Here is a 26,826-nt window from a genome sequence, read left to right on the forward strand (position 1 = left end):
ATGTGCAGAGTTATGTGTAGTAAGATTCACTCATATACTTCTTCTTGAATATTCACCAGCATTACAAAACTAATACAAATCTGTTTATGACAAACACATAATACTTTCACGTCTATTTCATCCTTATTTTATTCTTATGCGGTTCACGCGAGCCGTCTTGAAAAACATGTCATATTTCTCGCTCCCTTACGTTCCTTTTCACGACACATTATTCATAAATCATAAATAAATATAGCACATTATATTTACTGGCTTTCTAGCAATATCTTTGATGATACATTTTTCTGACAGAGTTTTTGTCCGACATATAAATATATTACGAATAATACGAATATTGTGATCCCTAAGATACTTTCGTCAATAAATGTTTTTAGATGAATCCGGGATAGGTATTTTTATCAAATCCTGACATGACGATAATAATCAATTATTATTTTTATTATTTAAAAGATATAAGGTTGCAATTACAGGTAATTACGAAGCTCCAAAAAACTATGTTCATTTAGTTTTACTGTGGAATCAGGTCTTAGTCTCACTTTGTACATATATTATCTACTAGCTGTGCCCGCGGCTCCGCCCGCGTGGAATTCGGTCTATGTCAGTAAGCGGCTAATTTCTAATCCTAATTTCTCTCCCTCTCCCCTGGAGGCGGAACTTGAAGTAGGTAAAGTTGACAGATGGATATGCTAGACTGTAGTCCAGATAAAATATTTTACAATTAGGTACCACTAAATAAAACTACACTCCAAAGTCAATAGTTTTTTCGCCCTTATTCAAATTTTACACGTGATTTAAACGACAGAGTAGGTAGTAGGTATATATCGGACGATACAGTAAGCCGTAAGGTATACGCGCGCGAGCGAAAGTGAAGCGGCCTGCCTGTGGCTAGACCGCCACTCACCGTGGTCTTCTTCAGACTCCTGAGGCTCCTGAGGAAGACACGTGCCCCTTGTAACCTCAATGCTTTGCGAGACTTACGGGAATGATTCGATTGTTTTCGGGAATGCATGGTAATGAGTATAAAATGCGAGTCCCAAATCATTTGACTCCGCAAACGACCAGTGCCGGATTAAGATATTTTAATGCCCTAAGCATTTCTAGACCATGGTGCCCCCTCTCCCTAGGGTCATCAAGATTACATTGAATTTTTTTGGTAAATTGAGTGACGTTCATTGCCGCATTACAGCTGAGAATGGAAATTAATCACATCATTTTATCACGACAATTGACAGTGCCGCAGCAGTAACGTTGCAACAGAGTACCTAATGCTGCTGCAGTCGCCACCCGAATGTCACCTTTATCACATCTTAGAATGTCATTGAAAACGCGAGCGAAGCAAGCGCGAAATTTTTTCGATATAAAAACGCAATTTTATAGACAGTTGTACATTTTTACTTTTAGTATGGAAATCAGTCATATCATATCACGAAAATTGACAGGGCTACAGCAGTAACGTTGCAACAGAGTAATGCTGCTGCAGTCGCCATATATTAGAAAGTGATCGAAAACGCGAGCGAAGCGAGCGCGAAATTTTTTGGATATAAATAGGCAATTTGATAGACAGTTGTACATTTTTACTTTTAGTATGGAAATCAGTCACATAATTTTATCACGAAAATTGACAGTGCTGCAGCAGCAACGTTGCGACAGAGTAATGCTGCTGCAGTCGCCATATCTTAGAAAGTTATTGAAAATGCGAGCGAAGCGAGCGCGAAAATTTTTCGATATAAAAACGCAATTTGATAGACAGTTGTACATTTTTACTTTTAGTATGGAATCAGTCACATTATTTTATCCGGAAATTGACAGTGCTGCAGCAGTAACGTTGCAACAGAGTAATGCTGCTGCAGTCGTCATATATTAGAAAGTGATTAAAAACGCGAGCGAAGCGAGCGCGAAAATTTTTCGATATAAAAACGCAATTTGATAGACAGTTGTACATTTTTACTTTTAGTATGGAAATCAGTCACATAATTTTATCACGAAAATTGACAGTGCTGCAGCAGCAACGTTGCAACAGAATAATGCTGCTGCAGTCGCCATATCTTAGAAAGTTATTGAAACGCGAGCGAAGCGAGCGCGTACATTTTTCGATATATTATTAATATATAGACAGTTGCACATTTTTACTTTTAGTATGGAAATCAGTCACATAATTTTATCACGAAAATTGACAGTGCTGCAGCAGTAACGTTGCAACAGAGTAATGCTGCTGCAGTCGCCATATATTAGAAAGTGTATAAAAACGCGAGCGAAGCGAGCGCGAAAATTTTTCGATATAAAAACGCAATTTGACAGACAGTTGTACATTTTTACTTTTAGTATGGAAGTCAGTCACATCATTTTATCACGAAAATTGACAGTGCTACAGCAATAACGTTGCAACAGAGTAATGCTGCTGCAGTCGCCATATCTTAGAAAGTTATTGAAAATGCGAGCGAAGCGAGCGCGAAAATTTTTCGATATAAAAACGCAATTTGATAGACAGTTGTACATTTTTACTTTTAGTATGGAAATCAGTCACATCATTTTATCCGGAAATTGACAGTGCTGCAGCAGTAACGTTGCAACAGAGTAATGCTGCTGCAGTCGGCATATATTAGAAAGTGATTAAAAACGCGAGCGAAGCGAGCGCGAAAATTTTTCGATATAAAAACGCAATTTGATAGACAGTTGTACATTTTTACTTTTAGTATGGAAATCAGTCACATAATTTTATCACGAAAATTGACAGTGCTGCAGCAGTAACGTTGCAACAGAGTAATGCTGCTGCAGTCGCCATATATTAGAAAGTGATTAAAAACGCGAGCGAAGCGTGCGCGAAAATTTTTCGATATAAAAACGCAATTTGACAGACAGTTGTACATTTTTACTTTTAGTATGGAAATCAGTCACATCATTTTATCACGAAAATTGACAGTGCTACAGCAATAACGTTACAACAGAGTAATGCTGCTGCAGTCGCCATATCTTAGAAAGTTATTGAAAATGCGAGCGAAGCGAGCGCGAAAATTTTTCGATATAAAAACGCAATTTGATAGACAGTTGTACATTTTTACTTTTAGTATGGAAATCAGTCACATAATTTTATCACGAAAATTGACAGTGCTGCAGCAGTAACGTTGCAACAGAGTAATGCTGCTGCAGTCGCCATATATTAGAAAGTGATTAAAAACGCGAGCGAAGCGTGCGCGAAAATTTTTCGATATAAAAACGCAATTTGACAGACAGTTGTACATTTTTACTTTTAGTATGGAAATCAGTCACATCATTTTATCACGAAAATTGACAGTGCTACAGCAATAACGTTACAACAGAGTAATGCTGCTGCAGTCGCCATATCTTAGAAAGTTATTGAAAATGCGAGCGAAGCGAGCACGAAAATTTTTTGATATAAAAACGCAATTTGATAGACAGTTGTACATTTTTACTTTTAGTATGGAAATTAGACACATCATTTTATCCGGAAATTGACAGTGCTGCAGCAGTAACGTTGCAACAGAGTAATGCTGCTGCAGTCGCCATATCTTAGAAAGTAATAGAAAACGCGAGCGAAGCGAGCGCGAAAATTTTTCGATATAAAAACCCAATTTGATAGGCAGTTAGACAGTTGTACATTTTTACTTTTAGTATGGAAGTCAGTCACATCATTTTATCACGAAAATTGACAGTGCTGCAGCAGCAACGTTGCAACAGAGTAATGCTGCTGCAGTCGCCATATCTTAGAAAGTGATTGAAAACGCGAGCGAAGCGAGCGCGTACATTTTTCGATATATTATTAATTTATTAAATCAACATAATTATTCAATTATTTTTGTTGATATCCGTGTCTTCTAAACTTAGAGTTAATTTGGCATAATCTTTCGTCGGTGGCTTATTCATGTCACAACGTATTAAATTCAGCTCCATCTGTTAGTTTACCAGGGTACTCAATTATTGACTATTATAGTGGTAGCACATATTTGAAAAAAGTTTGCCCCTCCTTCCTAAGTAGCGCCATAAGATTCAGGGGCAAACTTAAGTCAATCGATTGTTATGGCTACCTGGCCGGGGATTTTCTCGACAGATTAGTAAAGTTTTCATCAAAATCCGTTCAGCCGTTTTCACGTGATGCGCGTTCAAATAAACAGACAAACAGATAAACAGATAAACAGACAAACAGACAAAAATTCTAAAAACTTTTGGAACGTGTTCTGTTATCGATTCTAAGTATCCCCAGCCAACTTTTTTTCAAATATCTTCCATGTACAGACTTTCGACCGTCTTCAGCTTTATTATATGTATAGATGTGAATATATGTAAAACAAGACGAAACCAAGATAGGATGAAACGGCACTTTGGTTTTCTCTAGTCGATACCAATCCCAATAGACAACGGTCGATAAAACTGTACACCATTTCTATTTGTTATTTTTATTGGCTACTTGTCAAGTCGTAATAGGACGGGAAATGAGCTTTTGTATTCGCTTCAGCGGAGAAATATCCATTATAGAAGCTTCTTGCAGTGTTGGGTTGATTTCAATTTATAATCTTCCGTCTAAGAACTCATCCTATGAAGAATCCGCGTTGAAGGGTAGGTATAACAATGAATGCTTAGTCATTTTAGTCAAGTTTTTTCATTTATACTTCCCCATAAAGTCAAAAACCATTAATGTCTTTATAAAACGATAATGTTTTAAACTTTCTTTCTAACAGACAGTGGTTTACGTTATCTCATTCATATTTAAAAAGACGCCGAACTTTACCGATGTCTCCAACTTCCCTGAATTACTGCCGCAACTCAATTAAATCGCTGTAGCTCGGCGCTGTAATTTCAACTCTTCCGAGGCAGATGCTTAATAAAGTCATGTTGCCCGAGTAATCTGGAAATCCATTTAGGTACGTAATGTTCTAAAACCGCACAGCGTCGGTGCAAGACCACTTGAGCTGGTAATTGATAGCTTGACTAAGTGAAACAGAACCGTACCGAGTGATCAGTGAGCATTTACCTATTGATACAGGTGAGGAGCGACAATTCCCTTACATATTTAAAGAGTCTCGGCGCCTGACAAGCACCACATTCTTGTTTACGAGGAGCACTGAATCATCCAACGGTACAAGATCAAATAAGTTGTTTACAACTGTTGCGGGTGAAGCTAGAAATTTCGCTGTGTGGTGAGCGTAAATTGCAGTTTGTTACACGAGCTTTAAGTGGATAAGTTTACAACTTAATCAGTATGTACGTACGCATACGGAGCGAGTCAAAATTAGATATTTGCCTCTTCTGTCTGACGTAGGTAGCACCGTCTACCCCTATGTATTCAGGTACCTATGTTCTAGTTACAGCTCTACAAGAAAGTACGTAAGTTAACACGCAGACCCGTCTAAACTGTTGCAACTTTAAATCTCAAAGAAAAAAAAAGTAACCTAACTTTAGGTACTTTAGCACTATTTTCAATAAGATTAGGCAATAAGCTAGCCCGTTATTTTACGGTAACGACTTCAAGTACCTACCTACCTATCAATAAGCAATTCGCAAACACGTAAGACATCCACTTACATTTTATACGCTCTTATAAACCGAGATAAGCTCAGAAAGCCACAGGCTATTTATCATTTATTTACGATGCTAATAAAACATATCATCGTATTATACACTTTCTTTATCTATCTTTGCGTTATCTGGCATTATATAAAAATGTTTTTCACTTCTCATGCTCAAAAAGTGCACCTTTATGTCGTGCGTAGACGACATAAAATAGCATTTTATGCTCTAGAGCATAAAAGTAAAATTTTCTTCTAAGACTAAGGTAATCGGTCTCAACAGCCAAACAGTTAAAACATATTGCACAATTTTACTGAGCAATAAAATTGTGTAGATGACAAAACTTGTTATATTATTTTATTTTTGCTACAATTTATTAGAAATCCGTATTTTCTGTCATTAAATTTAGTAAATCACATAAAATAGGAGTCGATTATCGTTCAAAAATGCTCCGAAATGTTTGACTTGGCAGAAAACCAAGCGTCTGAAACTCTGATCACATGTTGAAAAAAAAAAAAAAAATTAAAAAGTTAGTTGGCGGGAATTGGTTATGTATTCTTTCGCTTTACGACAATTTCGTGGTGTAAATTGCCGTGAAAAATATAATTATTTTCCTCGCAATCGAAGTGAAAAGCAGAGTGTACAACAAGGGCATAAATGCCCATTTTTACCCTCGTCTACTATTTTGGTCTTCGCTTCGCTCAGACCAAAAAATTGCCTCGGGTAAAAATAGGTCACTTTATGCCCTTGTTGTACAATCTACTATAAAAAAACAGGAATCTTTTCATAACACGCGTAATATTTTTATCATTTGACATGTTTTGGAAAAGGGATAACCACACCGCAACTAAAACTGTTTTGGGTAAGTCCCAGGGGACCTTGTTGAGCCGTAACACGCTTTCGAGTTCAACAGAGGTGGAAGAGAAAAATATACGAGATCAATATCAAATGAGATTAAAGGAAAACGCAAGCGTTTCTGTTTCACTCGCACTATGTCGAAGCGTATGCGATCTAAAGGTAGATACGAAAGAAGGCGTTCAGTTCAGGAGCGGCATTCTAAAGAATGTAGATCAGAATTTTGCCTCAAATTAATATAACATGTACGTAGGTGATATAGGATCAATGAATAAATGTAGGATATTCCTACTTGCCTTTCTACCGACTCGCATATTTCAGATAACGGGGGGCCTTACCAAGATGACAATCGTTTGCAAAAAACGAAATGAAGCGCTCTCTCTATCACTCTGCCATAATTAGTGCGATAGAGACAGATAGCGTTTCTTTCGTTTCACTGTGAACGATTGTCAACTTGGCTAGGCCCCCTGTGCACCATATTCTACAAGTTATATTCAACTGATTCAGTCGAATATAAGTTATACACGGTGGCTAAAAAATAACTTCATTCCCGTTGCCAGAGAGGTTTTGGGATTATACTGAGCAACTTTTACCATGGGACCAACCCTGAAATCGCGAAAAAAATATTACCCTCCCATAAAAAATGGACCAACCAAAATGTATGAAACAGCCAAATTTTTTTTCGCGATTTCGGGATTGGTCCCTTAGGAAAAGTTGCTCAGTACGAGCCCCGATGCAAATTATTTCGTCTAGTTCCACGCAAAAATTTTGTTTATTTTAATAAATTATACACATGAACATAAAATGACCCAGTAATGGGAACCATAATAGCAATGTTTAATGTAGTTTATTTTGATCGTATAATAAAATTGCATGAGACTTTTATTGCTGAATAAAAGGACTTTTCAAAAACGTTGTCCAAATCATATTGTCCTCTCCTACAGCACTGCTGCATGCATGGGCTCGAAACAAAATTGTCAGTACATTGGCAGAGCCCTATTGCTTTCCCTAGTAATAGCCCACATTTCACATATGTTGTAATCCTACCCGTCAATAAAAAAATAAAAAAACATAATATTTTTTCTTTCAGTACAAACGGTATTTCTTGTATTTGGATTTAGTTATTGCGAGTATTACCATATAATATTAAATTACATTAGTATAAGCATTAAATATTAGTAATTTTTAAACAAAAACATTATTTTTGAACAAACGCGAGAACCTCAAAAAATGGTCTCACTGGACGAAAACATGGGCAATTGTGCATCGTATAATCCCAAAACCTCCCTGGCAACGGGAATGCAGTTATTTTTTAGCCATCCTGTATAGAATACAAGTTTATTCGGCTTGCTTTGTCTAACCTCGTAAGTCCCCGTGTACTCGTACAAGTACAAATTAAATTCGAGTTTTGAACTCATATAAAATAAAAGAAAGTTCCAAATTCAAAAGCACCAATATTGCCCCGGGTATTACGAGGATAAGGTGACTTACGTTGACGAGACTTGTTAAGTTTAACGTCCCGAAACATGCACTTGCCTTATTAAATGTCACCATTGATCACAAACAAGTGTAGGACGTAGCTACTAGTTTCCTGTTGTAAAACTAGTGACTAGCAACTGAGGTTATGTACCTAGCGGTAGTTTCGGACACAAAGCAAGTTCCTGGCGCGGCTCGAGGCACTTGTTGGCTCGAGTTGCCCGCTGTCGGCACCTGAACGAGGCAAGTTCAGCTGCAGGTCTAAACTTATGTCAGCCGTTGAATTGTAGGCTGAATGTTATATATAGTGTTAAGCAATAAGCTGCATTGATCTGAAAAAGTGTGTGTAAAATAAATAGGTAGTTGACTAATGGTAATGCCGAATAAAAAATAAGTATGATGTGTACCCAGGTTACTATAGGCATATAACGCTAGGAAGATAACGCATGATGTATGCAAAAAGTATGAAAATGTATATAACCACGAAAGTTTACCAAGTCAAACGCAATCATGGCTTTTAGTTTCCTCACAATGCAAATAGCCTTGCATGGGCAATGCGAATATGAGATAGAGAAAACACTTAAGTTTTTTATTAGAGATGCATTTTTCATTGAAAACTATATTTTTCCTCTCTTGAATTGTATTTTACGAACTCACGGCTTTCTTGTTCGTGGCAAGGGAATATTATTATAACAGCCATCGGAAAATGTAAATTTTTTATGGTATAAAAAATTGGGCTGTGTCACTTTCCGACTCATCAATTATGCTATGCGTCGATAAAGTAGACAAAAAAATTATATAAGATGTATATGTGGAATGAAAAAGGAAATTGTATATATTCTTGTATGTAATAATGAGGAATGAAACTGTATTGTAAAAATGCAGTCGATCCCTTGCCTTAATGAGTTAACTAGATTTACTTCTTCTTCTTCTTGATTAGATTTACAGTACGTATACATAATAGAGTCTGTGCGGAAAATGGAAGAGTCGTGAAATAAATGAGGCCCAATACAATCCACGACTCTTCTCTTTCCGTACAGACTCCACCTACATATTCATCAGCTAATAAAACTCTTACAAGAATTACGATACTATAATAATATCCGTCTATGTCTTCTAATTCTTAGACAGACATATTTGCTAAAGGTTAGATTAGAAATTAATTTTGTAATATTTTAAAAGTTAGCAAGTCACCCTGAACAGCACATGGTGCAATCGCACCGTCTCATTAAACGTTTGGAAGTGAAAAGCGATGTAAATTCACGGAATTGCTTCATCGCCACCGGTCCAAGTTTCGGGCTGAGTTTACTCCCCTTAGAGACACGATGTCTACTTGCCAACTTTAAGCTTATTAATATTAAAGTTAAGAGCTGCGGGAAATAAGCGGGCAACTGTGTCGGCCTTTACCAACTTATAATTAATTTACACTTGTTATTGGTCTGCGACTGAGTTTATACGGAAACTGAGGCTTCAATCAAAATTGATAGGCAAACTGATTAAATGAGAAGTAGAGCATAGCCGATGAAAACTTTTCACTTTCTTTCATAATTAATGACGAATCATTTACACTCATTTCAGATTTGTGACGACCGCTACCAGTGACAATATGAAAATAAAATAAAATATTAAATATTACTTAATAGGACAGTCTTATACAAATCGACCTAGACCCACAGTAAGCTCAATAAGGCTTGTTTTGTGGGTAGACTAGACGACGAAATATCGAAATACTGAATGATTGAAAAATCATCCCGTGTACCTTTTAAAGGCTTTACAGGCTTTTCATTGGACACATGTGGGCGTAATGTTCACAAACTCGTAGTCTGTGTAGGGTCACCTTCTAATCGTGCTCCCTGAATAACCACAGTTGTTACGGCTCTCGATTTCAAGTTATACTAGACTAGACACGAACAATATAAAAAGGGTAGTGTTGTGAATGATGCAGGACGCGTCAATAACCCTCGGACGCTATTGTGCGCGAGTGCGGTGTCCGCTTCGCTCGTTGTTTTAACATAATCCGGTGTTACACCGCAGATTACATAATGCGATCGCACAACGGAGTGGCTTTGAAATGGCCTTGGCTTTGAAATGGGTGACGTTAATATTTTGAGTTATAATCATAATATTTTTCATCACACTTGCTCGAAAAAGATCTTATTTCATGCAGGTGTACTGAAGGACAAAGTCCTATATTGTTCCCGCGGGAGTTATGGATTTTAATAATTATTGTTAATTATGTCACTAAATCATACGAACTAAGTAGTTTTAAATGGGTTTTACATTGAAAATACTGACGTTTATAAATTATTTTTTATGTGTAGGTATGTTTAAAAATATTTATTTAGATTAATTAACGACCGCCATTTTACATTTGTTTTAAGTTAAAGTACTACCTATGGCGGTTTACTCGGGTAATTCCGAATGTCGAAAACTGACGGACAATTCCGAAAGAGACTTTTATTATGATTGAATTAAGGGTGATTTTCATCTGAATTTCGCAATTATCCGACATTCGGTAATAACCGAATACACCTTAGCTTTTTAAATTTTCAATTATGGCTGAATCCGGATGGGTCTGTGCCTTCGAATCCTAACCTACCAAAACAAGACAATATGGCGGACGAATGTTTGAAATGTCACTTCAAATCGGCTTCACAGGCAGGGTCACTACCCACTAGGCCAGACCGGTCGTCATGTGTGTATGTAGGTCATCAGTATGAATTCATAGTTATCTAAAATAAATAATAATGCTAATTTTGTGATCGTTTGGAAACAATCAAAATAAAATGTTTTTTTCCTAAAATTACTCCATTTTATTTGGCTATTTGGCTTGTTTTTTTCCAGATCTTTAGGAAAGTTATTGTCGTAAATAGCTATTAGGGTTCATGTATGTGTTAAATTAGTCTTCACGTTTAGGTTACTATTTTTACTTTTGTATATCATGTTTTACTTTGTGCTCGTATATTATGTCAAATGAATTGCGTGGAATGTTTTATATCTAGTTATAAGTCTAGGATTCATGCTCCTTTCATACGTGCTTAATATTGTACCTATTTATAAGTCTAGGATTCGTGCTCCTTTCATACGTGCTTATAATTAACGAGATTGGCAAAAATATACATTACTGACTCTGCATGATACACCCACTAGTTGAAGAAGGTACCAAACGGCCTTGTGTTTTACTATATAAGGCAGAGCCGTTTCGTGGCTTATTCAGAAAAATCCCTCTAAAAATGTCTCAAACAATGTTTGGAATAGGTCAGCCCCAAATGCCGCTACACCACCATCAGTAGAATCACTGTCCCCTCCAGTCCCTTCTGTGGACAAATTTCCTTCTCTCGGGGTGCGGAAAGCAAAGGCACAAGTGGCCATGGCTAACCCGTCACCGCTGTCACCTCCCGAAAATCATCGTCATCATACTGAACCCACGCAGGCTGAGCCTGCGGCTGCTGTTGTAGCAGCAGCTGCAGCCCCAGCTCCTGTACAGTCTCACCCCCCCTCATCCTCTTCTAAAAGAGTAAATAAGCCTAAAGGGCAAAGGCCCGTAGGACAGCCTAAGGCTGTCCCCCCCCCCATCGCAGGTCTCAAAGCCTTCACAGGCCCGGACCTTCCCTAAACTTAGCCCACAGCCGCAAAACAGTTGTGGGATTTCAGCAAACCCAGCCGACGACTTGCGCCTTGTCATGGACCTCGCCTGTATCTTTGATATAGACGAGGTCTGTGACATGGCTGCAAAGTTTAGAGCGGCGGGCTCACTCGGGGACCAGCTCTTGATCATGTCAGAGCATGCGAACCTCCTCCGTAATATCAGATCTTACGCGCTTAACATTCGCAGCCAGAAATAAGCCGAGATCTCTCAGTTTGGCATTTTTTAATGCCAATGGTCTTCGAAACCAGCGCGACGAAGTCTCCTGTTTCCTCAAGGACAACCTAGTGGATGTCCTTTTGGTACAGGAGACCCTCTTAAAACCTAGCATCAGAAGCCCAAAAATAGCCAATTATAATCTACTTCGCAAGGACCGCGCCACCCCGGGTGGAGGCACGGCCATTTACTATAAGCGCTCCCTACATTGTAGCAACATAGATGTCCCTGACCTTGAGAACATGGAGGCGTCAGTCAGGCAGGAGATTGCCGAGTTCAGGGCTGACAGGTGGGGTCATTTTCTGAAGGGGATTGCGCCAGGTCACCAGGCTTACTGGAACCTGGCGAGATCCCTGCGGAAAGACACAGTAGTGTCAATGCCCCCGCTAGTTGTCCCTGGATCCGGCGCTCCGGCCTTTCTTGACTCTGAGAAAGCCGAGTGTCTGGCTAACAGCCTGGAGGCGCAATGCTCCCCCAGTCTGCAGCCAACCGATCAAGCTCACATTGATTTCGTAAATAATGAGGTAGAAACGTTTTCCAAACAGCCCATCTCGCATCCACCGGTTGACCAGGTGTCCGGAAGTGAAGTCAAGACCTTAATTAAAAAGCTTAAAAATCGCAAATCACCAGGAAATGATACCATTCCTAACAGAGTATACAAACTATTACCTGACTCAATTATCACATTCTTAGCAATCATCTTTAATGCAGCGTTATCAAACTGTCACTTTCCGGACGCGTGGAAAGCGGCAAATGTCATTGGTATCCATAAACCCGGTAAACCAGCCATTAACCCCACTAGTTACCGTCCTATTAGTCTATTGAGCACTATGGGCAAACTTTATGAGCGCATAGTGCTCAATAGACTCATTAAACACGTAAGCAAGGAAAACGTTATCATAGATGAGCAGTTTGGATTTCGAGCCAGACACTCATGCCCTCAACAAATTCACAGGATCGTGGAGCACTCGCTGTACTGGCTCACGACATTCAGACACTCTATCCCAACTGCAGCAATATTCTTAGACGTGGCGAAAGCGTTCGACAAGGTTTGGCACAACGGCTTGTTATACAAGCTGTACACTTCTGGAGTGCCAAACCAGATAGTCCATACCATCCGGGACTATCTTAATTGTCGGACCTTTCGCTACAGAGTCGAGGGTACACTTTCTGATGCCCATCCAGTCACAGCGGGTGTTCCACAAGGCTCTGTCCTTGCTCCCACCCTTTTCACTCTCTTCATAAACGATATCCCTAAGATCCCTGGTGCAAATTATGCCCTGTTTGCGGACGACACGTCTCCGCACCCTTCTAGGTTGTCCAAGATCCTCCAGTCCGCCATCGATGCCCTCGGGGATTGGTGCCGACGCTGGAGGGTCGAGGTCAACCCGGAAAAGAGCCAGGGCATAATTTTCTCCAGGCGTGCAGACTATCGGGCACTAACATCTGCCCATGGGAGTATCAAATTACACAACACCCCTATACCCTGGGTACCTATAGCGAGGTACCTTGGGGTATACCTTGACAGAAGACTAAATTTTTGTCACCATATCAAAAAAGTTAAAAACAGAGCTGCCTTTTTCGCAAACAGATTGAATGTCCTCATAGGGAAATATAGCACCTTATCAACCCAAAACAAACTTACATTATATAAGACGTGCATAAGGCCGGTGTTCGGCTATGCCTGCACTGCCTTTGCACACGCCTCAAATACAAACATCAAATCACTACAGATCCTTCAGAACAAACTGCTGCGGCGCGCCGTAGGGGCGCCGTGGTACGTTAGCAACCTAGACCTACATAGAGACCTCAAAATGCCCACAGTGAAACGCTTCATGAAGCTTCTCTCAAAGAAGTTTCATGAAGACGCCGAAAATCATGCAAACCCATTAATCAAAAAGTTTGGTAACTATGTTCCAAACCCTCATGCAAATAAATTTAAAAGAAGACCTAGGAATGTCCTACTCGATAGCGATGACGATATAACAAAGGCCCAGGAGGTGGAGGACCAAATCGTTAACGAACTCAGGAATAAAAAACGTGGTGTTGGGGTGGTGGGGGCTGGGGGGGGGGGCTCTCTGCTGTTTTGGCAGCGGAGGTAGTCCAACCCCTCCCTCTGCCTCTCGACACCACAGCCGTCATACCCCACCTTCACCGCTTCCCAACCCATCTAATTCGTCCCCACCGTTATTATTGTCGGGAGTGCCAAGTGACAAAACCCTACAACCGAGAATGCTGTGTCGTACTAAATTAGTGCGGCGCTCTCGCCGTCCGCCTTTACCCAAAACAGTTGTAACCACTTCTGGAGCTGCTGCTGCCGTCTCCACTCAAGCTGATTCCCCTGCGAGGGAAGAGAGTGACCCGTTCGAGTTCTTCACCATGAGCCCCTAACGGGGCTCATGGCGAAGAGCTCGAACTATACGTCACCATTAGTTTTTAAGTTTATTGTAAATTGCTGCGCCTTAAGGGCGTAAGTACATAGTCCGTCATTAAGCATAAGAGCCCTGTGCGGCTCGGCTTAAAAATTCCAAATCAAAAAAAAAAAAAAAAAAAAAAAATGGCTTATTCAGAGATATCAGAGACATCAAGAGAGCTTCACTCATACCAGCCTGAACACTCTCCAAGTAAATAAATCAAATATATGTGTTTTCATTTCACACAACACATATACCGGTAAATGGAGGTATAGCGGACTTCGAGACAGCACAGCGGCCAGCGCGTTCCAGAGGCGAGTTTCTACGCTTCTCCCAACGAACCCCCATCACGAAAAGCTACAGTCTACACTCCACAGTTTGGTCCTTTTGAAGCCGGATGAAGATAGAAAAACGTACGCGCTGAGTTTCAAGCGACATAGCTTAACTCAGACATCAAGATAGAAAAACGTACGCGCTGAGTTTCAAGCGACATTGCTTAACTCAGACAGCAAGAAAGAAACAAGTACGCGCTGAGTTTTAAGCGAACGTTGCTTGACTCAGACGGCAAGAAAGAATAAAGGACGCGCTGAGCCTAGAAGTTCGCTTCGGTTTAGACCCAAACCCTATACCTTTCCGTAACCCATTTACCGGCTTGCCGGACGGACCGTGCAGCGTCGTAGGACCACCTCCGCTCACGTGTCCTGGCAACTTTCGTTGCAAGTGTCACATGGTTGATACCCACACACTGCTATCGAACGTTCTAGGCATTGCACTTTGCCATTGCGGGAGATTCAGTGCCACGAGGGATCCACGCTTAGGGCACTGACGTTGCGCACGGCAACGGTCAGTCATAGGCATAGGCAGGTCAAGTTAGGGACCCCCCGCGTGTGTAAAGTGAAGTGGTTCCAGCCAGAAAGATGTCCGAAAAGGAAGCAAGGAGCCTTCGCCCACGCACCAAGGGCCCACCTGCGCCCGCACCGAACATGGATACCCCTACCCCCTCGTCTGGTAAGACTACGTCCAACGAGACTAATACGTGGAGCAAGGGCACCAGTGGCAACCCGAATGCTACCGGTGGAACCGAGTCGGTACACTCGGAGATGTTAGACGCCACCGTAGTAAATCGTAGTAGGTCGAATACGCTAGTGAATAAAGACACCGATGCGCCGCCGCCGCCGTCGCGGGCGCCGTCTAATCGCGAATTAAAGAATCGCAAATCGGTTAGGGAACGCGACAATAAATTGTCCGTGCTAATGGCCGAGCTCGAGGTTCATAAAGCCCGTCTAGCCGTTGCTAAGACCGAGTCCGACACTGCCAATTTACGGCTGCAGGTTGCGCAATTGAAGGCGCAGTCTCGCGGCGGCAGTGACGCGACCGTCGAAGCTTCTAAGACAGGGTCCGTCACTGCAAATTTACGGCCACAGGTTGCGCAACTGAAGGCGCAGTCTGTCGGCAGCAGTGACGCGACCGTCGAAGAACGTACTAGAAGTTGGGTAGAACGACAAGCTAGGTTACAGCACGAGGTCGCGAAAGAAAACGTTAAATTCCCGCCGCCGAAAAAGACCGCGCAGCCGCCGCCGCGTGCAGCCGCCGACCGGGCTAGCAGACCGCCCCCGCGCATTTTAGAGGTACCGCACGGTACCTACGCGCCAATGTACCATAAACCGCCGGAATTACCTGCATTCGGCGGAGATATCACCGAGTGGATATCATTTAGGGCAGAGTTCGAAGATACGTCGCCCATGTTTAGTGCCGTCAATAACGTCAGTCGGATTAGGCGCGCACTTAAGGGCGAAGCTCGGACGGCCGTAAAATCAATAATGTACACAGTTCAGGATCCGTACGAGATAATGGAAGCGCTGGAACGGCAGTTGCGCGACCCTGAGGAGATTGTTCTTACGGAAATTCATAATGTTAAACGCATGCCGCGTTTATCCGAAGACAATTCGAATATAGCCTCATTCGCCGCGCATGTAGCGAATGCCGTCGCCACCATTAGATCCTTGCGTCAAGAGAAATACTTGCACGCGCCTGAGCTCGTGAATAAAATCGTGGATAAATTAAATCTGATAGTGCGCTATGAATGGGCCAAATACAGGCAGTCTAACGTAGAATCACCCGGGTTAGTAGCAATTTCCGAGTTTCTTAACGAAATTAGTACTGCGGCCAAGCGCATAAACCGACATAAGCCGTCTAACCGATCACGGAATGCAGTGAATGCGGTTTCCTCTGTGCACGAACCGAGAAGATCGAGCCAAGCTCTCTCTGGGTCTCGTGCCCCCGCGTTCTACCGTGATACGTCTAATAGATCGCGAAACGCGGTAAACGCTGTGCGCGAACCCAGTCGATTGAGCAACGCTCTCGCTGGGTCCGGCGCCCCCGCGTACTCTCGCGACGTTAGTTCGGATTCGGAGTCAGATTACCACGAAACGTACACGCGTGATACGTCTAATAGATCGCGAAACGCGGTAAACGCTGTGCGCGAACCCAGTCGATTGAGCAACGCTCTCGCTGGGTCCGGCGCCCCCGCGTACTCTCGCGACGTTAGTTCTGATTCGGAGTCAGATTGCCACGAAACGTACACGCGTGATACGTCTAACGGGTCACGGAATGCAGTGAGCGCGGTTTCCTCTGCGCGCGAACCCAGAAGATCGAGCCAAGCTCTCTCTAGGTCTCGCGACCCCGCGTTCTACCGTGATACGTATGATAGATCGCGAAATGAACGAAACGCGGTTTCCTCTGTGCGCGAGCCCAGTCGATCGAGCCACGCTCTCGCTGGGTCCCGCGCCCCCGCGTCCCTTCGCGACTATAGTTTGGATTCGGAGTCAGATTCCCGCGAATCATACACACGTGATACGGGAAATAGATCGCGTACTAGTAAATCAACTATAGCTCAAGTAAAGCGCCGCGATGGTAATTTAAAAAAGCCAGCGTCAACCGGAGCTAAGCCCCAGCGGGAGATATCGTCTATCTCTGTCTCGCGCGATGCGTGCGCCATATGTAAGAACGGCAAAGAACACAAAGTTAGCGAGTGTTCGAAATTTCTAGCCGCGACTATATCTGAGCGATGGGACTTGGTGAAGGGTACTAGATTGTGCTATAGATGTTTAGGCGCGAGTCACCGTGCGCGTTTTAAATGTAAATATGTCGCGTGTGGCATGAGTCAGTGCGAAGCCGGACATAATAAACTATTACACGGATTAAGCACGGCCGCATCCGCGAACGGTAATAGTGTCCCGGCGGCACCTGCAGTACTCAATGTTAGGCTGCCGCAGACGTGTCTCAAAGTCATTCCTGAAGAGGTGTCGGAACCGTTAGGTACCGTCCAAACCCTCGCGCTATTTGACGAAGGCGCGGCAATGGCTTTGACGATACACGAAACTGCGGACAGCATCGCACCTGCGGTACAATTTGTTGGGCACGCAAAGCCTAATACCGCGGAAGACGAGGCCTTACAACTTGCGAAACGACATTCTGAGACAGAATCATTAGGCGTTTCGCAGAAGGTACCTCGGGCCGACCCCGGCCAACGTGCGCTAGATTTGTTAGAAGCCACCTGCGAGAGGATACCGGGGGAGCAAAGGTATCACTCGGGCTTACTGGGGCGATCAGATGACGAGAAACTCCCCGATAACCGAGCGCAAGCATTGCAACGGCCGTACAGTCTAGAACGAAAGCTAGACCACGATGCGAAACTTAAAGCCGAATACGCAAAGCATATGTTGCTTGACAAAGGTTACGCGGAGAAAATGGACTCGCCGCCGCCCCCCGAGGCACCCCGGACGTGGCCTCTGGCGCACTTCCCAACTTTTCAGCCGCAAAGCGGGAAAACGCGATTAGTTTGGGACATGGCAGCCACAGCTTACAGACGTTCGTTTAACAGCGCGCTGTTGGCTGGCCCCGACCTGTTAGAGTCTTTACAGATCGAAATAATTGAGCAAGATCGCGATACGTTACGTTTCGTTTGGTGGACAGGGATCGATTGGGACTCGCCTATACCCGTCTCACTCGCACCCGCGTGGCGATCGTTCATTATTAATAACGTACGATTAGTTCGCGCCACCGCTAGTATTCTGGTTGCCGCCGAGGTTTTCAAAGCCGCATTGTTCGCTAAGAAAACAGACATAGAGATAAATAAGGGGCATTTAGATTTAGCAGAGATATTACTAATCCGACGGAGTCAACATGCTGCATTTCCGGAGGAAATCAAGCTTCTGGAAACTGGGCGGCCACTCCTGAAGAAATCTCCGCTATACAAAATCGCTGTACAACTTGACAAAAACGGAATCATCGTACTAAATGCTAGAATCGATAAAAACACGCACATGCCTGTTTTACATGCGAAAGAAGATTTCGTCAAGTTATTAGTACAGCATTTTCATGCACTCTACAATCACGGCAACCACGCGACCGTCATCAACGAGTTGAAACAAAGTTACTACATTATTGGGTTGCGCGGTAGCATTCGCTATATAACGCATAAATGCCAATGGTGCAGAACCTATAGGGGAACGCCAATCAAAGTTCCCATAGGTGACTTGCCGCCAGAAAGGCTAAAAGCGAATCAGCCGCCATTTACCGCTGCAGCCGTAGACCTGTTTGGCCCCATGCACATAACTATAGGCCGCCGTCGCGAGAAAAGGTGGGGTGTACTATACACATGCCTCACGACTCGCGCTGTACATCTGGAGCTTGCCGCCTCACTTTCGGCATCCTCCATGATACTGTCGCTACGCCGAATGATAGCGCGACGCGGCACGCCTACAGTTCTCTATTCCGACAACGCCACCAACTTCCACGGCGCGGAAAGAGAACTGGCAGAGGCCAAAAACACGCTGCCCGACAGTCTCAAGCCCTTCTTGACCGAGCGAGCCATAAAATGGAAGAAAATTCCACCCGGCAACCCCTCCGCTGGCGGTGCCTGGGAACGGCTCGTGGGCAGCGTTAAAACCGCATTAAAAGTAGTACTGAAAGAAAGAGCACCCCACGAAGAAGTTCTACATACTTTACTGCTAGAATCAGAGCACATAGTCAATTCCAGACCGCTGACACCAGTGAATCCAGATTTAGACATCGAAGCCCTGACGCCGAATCACTTTCTAATCGGTCGATCAAGTGCCATGTCGCCACTGGGTGTCTTCACAGACGCAATTATGTCGCTCTCTTCGTGGAAAACAGCGCAAACGCTAGCCGACCAATTTTGGAGGCGCTGGCAGCGGGAATACCGACCCAGCCTCCTCCCCAGGCCCGGTGCTCACCAAAACGTGAGAAAACTGCATGAAGGTGACGTAGTCATCATTGCGGATAGCTCCATGCCACGAGGAACGTGGCCCAGAGGCGTAATCGCCTAGCTATTTCCTGGCCCAGATGGTCATGTGAGAGTGGCCATTGTTCGCACACGCGCAGGTGACGTCCGCCGCCCAGTTTCTAGACTTATCCCCATTTACTCCGCGCATGAAGACGGTGTTGACACACGTGGGGGAGACTGTCGTAAATAGCTATTAGGGTTCATGTATGTGTTAAATTAGTCTTCACGTTTAGGTTACTATTTTTACTTTTGTATATCATGTTTTACTTTGTGCTCGTATATTATGTCAAATGAATTGCGTGGAATGTTTTATATCTAGTTATAAGTCTAGGATTCATGCTCCTTTCATACGTGCTTAATATTGTACCTATTTATAAGTCTAGGATTCGTGCTCCTTTCATACGTGCTTATAATTAACGAGATTGGCAAAAATATACATTACTGACTCTGCATGATACACCCACTAGTTGAAGAAGGTACCAAACGGCCTTGTGTTTTACTATATAAGGCAGAGCCGTTTCGCGGCCAGCGCGTTCCAGAGGCGAGTTTCTACGCTTCTCCCAACGAACCCCCATCACGAAAAGCTACAGTCTACACTCCACAGTTATTATTAAAATGTTATTTAACCAATAGTTCCTTGAATCTGACAGTGGAGGTTAAAATATAGTTCATATACCTAACTAATTCTGTTTGGCCGTAGGACCAATGGTAATTACGTCGGTGTTGGGTCATGGACGACTGCACACTGTGCAGTACTTTTTAATTAAAATTCAGACACACATTACTGTCCTTCTTCACGACAGTAGCGTATCTGCTCGCTGTAGTTTTATGTATAATAATATTATATCTATCTATATTGTTACCGCACTATGGTTCGGCGTCACACCGCAAACTTTATACGATGAACAAAAGCGTCACTCTAATCATGTGAAACTTGTAACAATGGATAGACAATGGACCCTTTTAGGAGGACTCGCGCTAGAACGGTCCAAGACCCGACCCAGACGGTTTACCGCGACCCAAGTTCGACGTGTTGCCTCTCTGTCACACATGTAAATTCGTACCTAAGTGTGACAGAGAGGCAACTCATCGACCGTGGTTCGCTGTAGGCCCTCAGGCTTCCGACACTTCGTTTTCTATGACGGGTGTTCGGTGATCACGTGATGCTTTGTAGAAAACTGAAGTGTCGGACGCTTTGGCCTGAGGGCTTACTGCGAAAACCGAAGTTCGCAAATTGCGCGCATCTTTCTCTGTGACTCTGGTTGCGCCTTAATTGGAGTTAAAGAGGAAGATGCCCGCAATTTGCGAACTTCGGTGTTCGCGGTAGGTCCTCTGGACCGTTCTAGTCTAGCGCCGCCGACCGCCATAGGTAGTACCTACTTTAACTTAAAACAAATGTAAAATGGCGGTCGGCGTCAGCGTTACTACTGTCACAGAATAAATAATAGTACTACCGTACAGAAAGGACACTTCCTACAAAACCGAAGTTTGACAGCGATGTAGAGGGACGAATCATGCTATCCCATTCTAATGTGTGGCACCATCCCTTTCGACTATTTAGGGTTGTCAAAATTCAAGTCTTTATCTTATCTGTGGTCGTGCACGCAAAAGGAAGTCAAGTGATGCCAACCCTAATAATTGCTGGATCAATGCTGAGCTAAATGGAGCCGAGTTTGCCCGAAAGGAAGTGTCTCCTCAGCTACCGTTGCGCATTTGATTTGTTTTGGATTTATGTAAGAAAATTTGAATAATGTACCTTTTTAGGTACATAATAGAAAAATCTGTTCATTCACTGGAATTCCTGCCATTTTCGTATTCCGGCCGCATTCCTGACAAACGTCCGAAATTCCTGACATGTCAGGAAAATTCCTGACATGTTAACCCTATTCACGATAAGCAAACGAGGAAAAAGTGGATAAAAACCACATTACCACTGGCGCCTCGTCTTGAAACATTACCTGGTTGTGTCGAATTTGTATTGCGGCCGCTTCATGAAGAGCAGCCGCGGCAGTATGTGGATGAAGACCCGCTTCACCCACGGCGCCATCCGGTGCGTCTGCGGCGACCGGAAGTGCACGTTCAGCACCACTACTGTCACGCATATACTGGAACAAAAGTACCGGTTAATGTTAACAGTACATGGTACATGGACAAAAGTGAGTACAAAAGTGCAAACCTTCGAAGAGCAGAGGCGAGTTAAAGGCCCGACCACCTGCGGTCATCAATTACAATTTTGTCGGAGGGATGCTGACCTGCAGTGAATGTGGCCGTACATTTACTGCTAAAATCGGTTATGTCAGCCACCTGAGAGCTCACGAACGTCGCTCTCAATAATCAGTACTATACAGTCGCCGTGGTCGAAACCGGCCAGAACGGTATGATGACATGGACAACACCTACAAAGAATTTCTAAAATTTAGAAGACACCTGGGGCCTTACCTTGATGTCTTTATTGCGATTCTGTTTAGGACCTAAACTAAATTGTTAAGGGACGGCGGAGTTATGCGACTTATATACTCCGTCCTTTAGCAGTTCAGTTTAGATCCTAAACAGAATCGCAATAAGGACATCTTGGTAAGGCCCGTGTAAGTAAACCGAAAGTACGAAAAGGGAATGCCGATGTATAACCGATCTATGGGGTAACTAGGTACAATCTACCCCTAGTATGTATATCTGTCGGCGGCAGATCGTAAAACCGGGCATATCGAGATATTCCTAGGCATATCATGAAACGCCGCCATTTCACGATCTGACTAACATTTGCCTAGGCATATCACGATCTGCCTTATAAAAGAGGCGGCAGATCGATCAGAGCAATGCGTTCGTTGATATTCCTAGGTTCATACCGGGCGCATCGTAAAATAATTCCTTTATATTCCTTTATATATATATTTAATAATTCGTTTGAGCAGCATGCGTAGGTAGCTAGGTGATATTCCTAGGCAGATCATGAAATGCTGGCGTTTCATGATCTGCCTAGGAATATCACCCCTTGAGGTTTGCACGATATGGCTGGTGTTCACTAGGCAGATCATGAAATGCCGGCGTTTCATGATCTACCTAGGAATGTCATCCCTTGAGGTTTGCACGATATGGCTGGTGTTCGCTAGGCAGATCATGAAATGCCGGCGTTTCATGATCTGCATAGGAATATCACCCCGTGAGGTTTGCACGATATGGCTGGTGTTCGCTAGGCAGATCATGAAATGCCGGCGTTTCATGATCTGCCTAGGAAAATCACCCCTTGAGGTGGTATAGTCGCGGACGGTCTAGAACGCAAAATGACTAGTGTAATATTTTGCCCTTTTAGTCTACATCGCGAACGGTCTAGAACGCAAAATGACCACTTTTTTATATCACTAGGGTAGGTTACGTTCGTTAGTTATCTTCAAATGGCCGAAGGCCAAACAGCACAGAATAGGAGCCCCGCGACAGCGGGGCTCCGTCGACATCGCTAACGTAAAGATAAAACGAGTAGGCATTTTGCGTTCTGGACCGTTCGCGATGTAGACTAAAAGTGATATAGGCAAAATATTACACTAGTCATTTTGCGTTCTAGACCATCCACGAATAAACCCTTGAGGTTTGCACGATATGGCTGGTGTTCGCTAGGCAGATCATGAAATACCGGCCTTTCATGATCTGCCTAGGAAAATCACCCCGTGAGGTTTGCACGATAGGGCTGGTGTTCGCTAGGCAGATCATGAAATGCCGGCGTTTCATGATCTGCCTAGGAATATCACACCCTACTTAATATTTGATATGCCTAAACGTTGCCAGGCAAATCGTCAAACGTTGAGGTTTAAACGATATGGCTGGTAGTCGTTAGTCAGATCATGAAATGGTGGCTTTTCATGATATGCCTAGGAATATCTCGATATGCCCGATTTTACGATCTGCCGCCGACATATCGATTGTTGTGTTGTGTATCGATTTACCTATTACGAGAAGGTTCCAGAAATTTGTAAATTCAACAATACATTGCATAAATAAATAAAAAGTGCTTGGGTACGTTAGATGTTTAATAAAACCTGCAGCAATATCTTTGATGTTAACGACATTGTACATAGAATTATGTGACATGTTATTTAATGTGAAACTAGTTAAAGCTTTTATAAAACAATCAAATACTAACCTATAACTATAATCATCTTTACAAGTTTCTTGCTCAATTTCCAGCGAAACAAAACCATCATTTCGCAAAAAACGAGACGCGAATAAGGAGTGATATATTATTTACTTAATTACTCATCTGTTAAGTCAGATTAATACACAGAGTATGTCGATATAACAGTAACGAGATCACATTTATTACCCCTTAATAGAAACAAGCATTACAGACACTCATTAAAAATACGAACGCCTCTTAATTTGCGTCTTTGTTGTAAAATGCTCGAGTAAAATTTTACGTGCACAATGAATGCGTACATTAAACCCCAAGGGACACGAGTAGGTGTTTTGTCTCAATTTATATGTCTCGTCTACATACGGCTAATTAAAATGAGTACACGACGAAGATTGTACCTAATCTTCGTTGTTTTGAATTGAGAACTGTACAGGTACCTACCCCTAGTGTAAATTTCATTCAATAGCGCGACGTAACGTACCTACGCGTTTGCGTTAAGACGAAACAGGAGCTGAGTTTTAAATATTTTAGGTAAATATACCCGTCTCGCTAACGGAAGCGGCACCTAAAAGTAGTGCGATAAGGACAAGGCGAAAAATCCTGCGAAAAAATCTCAAAAATCGAGGTTTCGTACTCCTCTGTTTCCTCCTCCAAAACTTAACCAATCGTAACCAAATTTGGAAATCTAAATGATTATAAAATTATCTGTGTCGGACCGTTTTGCTTTTTTGGCTAATTGATATCAGTTTTCAATGCCATGCCTCTCATTGCGGCATAGTCAATTAGGCCATTTTGGCCATTTTTGAAGGGCTCTAGCGCCTTAAAAAACAAAAATATCAAAAAAAGCAAAACGGTCCGACACAGATATTGGCATTATTAATCTGTGTTGAAAAAATCATTGCTCTAGCTTCAAAAACCACGGAGGAAAACGAGGAGTACGTTTGTATGGAGAAATGACCACTCCCGTTGGCTCTTAAGTGTAATTTTGCATGGGATTTTGAGTTTCCACAACGTCGTAACGCCAAAGCTAGGCGCGCTGTTCAAAATCCTATACAAAAATAGACATACTTAACGCAAACGCGAACGCTCGTCACACGATCGAATGATATTAACACTAGGGGTTCTGTGTATCGTCAACAAGCGTTATGACACGTCTATTGAGAGGTTATTAGATTTCTCCTTTAGCCAGATACTTTTGCTATATTGCGGCTTAGAGGGATAGGGAAACAACATACACCTTTCTCTGTCCATCTCAGCAGAAAATTCCCGGCGACCGGATATATGTAAATAATAACCCCTTAAGGGTTCACTATCTCGCTGTAGGTGTATTTAGGATCGAAATGCATACAATATATGTATGTATGTCCTTACGTCCCATGTACTAGTAATCCCATGTCTGCTACGTCCGATTAAATCCCAAACGAGTTCTCGCTTTAGCCCGGCCCGACTTCATACAAAATAGGTAGGTACTAGTGTACTAGATTTAGAAGAACCTAAAAAAAGTTACGCTTTGTATTATAAAATATATATTTACGTTAGCGAAATTTGTAAGACTGTAGCTCCAAAATGATGTAAAGAGCTACAACTAAACTGTTGACTGAAGATAATTACAATCTCGAATCGTTAATTCTCCAAATATTTACATTAAACTCTGTTAATTTATATAAACAAGCCGAAATGAAATCTGCGCAAACAAGGGTAAGTGTTGTTTTGTGTAATAGGGTGTAAACGGTGGAATAGTTCAAGTGTGTGATAGTTACACACATATGCGTAAAGAGCATGGAAGACAGCAATTAATCAAGATTTATTGGGCGAAGTTAATCACGGGGCGCGGATACGGAAAGTGCGAATGTGTGTGTGATCCACAGACTACCATCCACATTCTTAGCTTTATTCAGCGTTTAAGAAGACCATGTAGTTAAATAGATATACATGGTTATTGTCTCGAGCAACTGAATTCATATAGACGAAGCTCTTAGCAGGTTTGTGTACATTTTTCACTTCCAAAAACTATCCACATGAGTGACACTTATCTAACACATATCACTAACAGTTATTCCTTCGCCAACCTGTCTGTTGTCTACCCAATACTCAATTATCCGCTGCTAAAAAAGAGTTTTGATTAAAATAATATTCTATAGGTATGTCAAACATCTTGTGCGGCATTTCGGCATTACAATATTTGACTTTGCCAAGCTGCGCGCAGTACCTACAGTTGAGTCCCGCACGACTCGGTACCACCCCCGGTACCTACCCCCGACGCAAAAAAGAGTGCTGTTATATGTTTGACGCCATTGTCTGTCTGTCTGTGGCATCGTGGCTCTCAAACGGATGGACCGATTTCGGTGTGGATTTTTACGTGAAAGCGAGTTTCCTAGCTGTGGTTCTTAGCTATGATAAAAATCAATCCAGCAGTTTGAAGAGTATTATTAGCTCTTGTGGTGTAGTAGGTATAGGTATAGGTATAGCATATATGTGACGTCCCATGGGTGAAGGTAGGTACCTTATGGCGGTTGGCGCTTAGGTACGCTATTATTAACGCCGCTCCAATACTATTGCGGTGCTATGCGACGTAAGCGCCAGCCGTCATAAGGTACCTTTTCCCGTGGAACGTCACATATATAGATGTAATATTATGTAACTGTGTTGAGAGGAGACTGTTTATTGTATTAGGAGTAGTAAACGGACCATTCTGCAGAGCGCCTCTTGACTACCCCTCTAGCCCTCACCTCATGGCGATCGTGACAAAATCAAAATGATGTAAGGTATTTTTGCTATAACATTTAAAATGTATAGGTACGTACCTGTATTTATTATTATTCATTATGGGAGCACTTACGCGTGGCGAGTTGTCCTGAAATGCTCTATCTATTAGAGGGTCATTCTCGCATTTCGTGCAAATCGGTATTATTTGCAATTTACCAAAAATGTGATGGTGTTTTCGAATATCTGTTAATGCAAGGTTGTAACATAGGACCTAAAGTATATTGGCCCGCCATGAACAATTCTAAAAAGGTGGTTATTTTCTTTATATTTACAATTAACCCCCACTATTTTCATTCCTCTCTGCATGTAACGCGTGAAGTTAAACTTTGACCTCCATTTGAACCTTAAGATACTAAAAATAGAAAACTTGTTGTTGGTTCAGTAAACAAGTAATTTAGTTATGTTTTATATCCTATAATATTATCCGCTAAGAAATTAACAATAAAACTATACAGCCTTATAAGTGATGGTCCAAGCAATTTCTTCATTACCGACG

At 42.6% G+C, this 26,826-nt stretch overlaps 1 protein-coding gene across 2 annotated transcripts in view; it reads right to left on the reverse strand.

The window, feature by feature from the left end:
• Positions 1-26,826, reverse strand: part of LOC134792369 (acetylcholine receptor subunit alpha-like) — a 126,502-nt gene that overhangs the window by 6,010 nt on the left and 93,666 nt on the right. For both annotated transcript variants that reach the window (XM_063763650.1, XM_063763651.1), the window contains exon 7: positions 21,397-21,543. In XM_063763650.1, coding sequence (XP_063619720.1) covers positions 21,397-21,543 — 147 coding nt within the window. The remainder of the gene's footprint in view (positions 1-21,396; positions 21,544-26,826) is intronic.

Source organism: Cydia splendana, chromosome 7, assembly GCF_910591565.1.
Source record: "Cydia splendana chromosome 7, ilCydSple1.2, whole genome shotgun sequence".
Classification (NCBI taxonomy): domain Eukaryota; kingdom Metazoa; phylum Arthropoda; class Insecta; order Lepidoptera; family Tortricidae; genus Cydia; species Cydia splendana.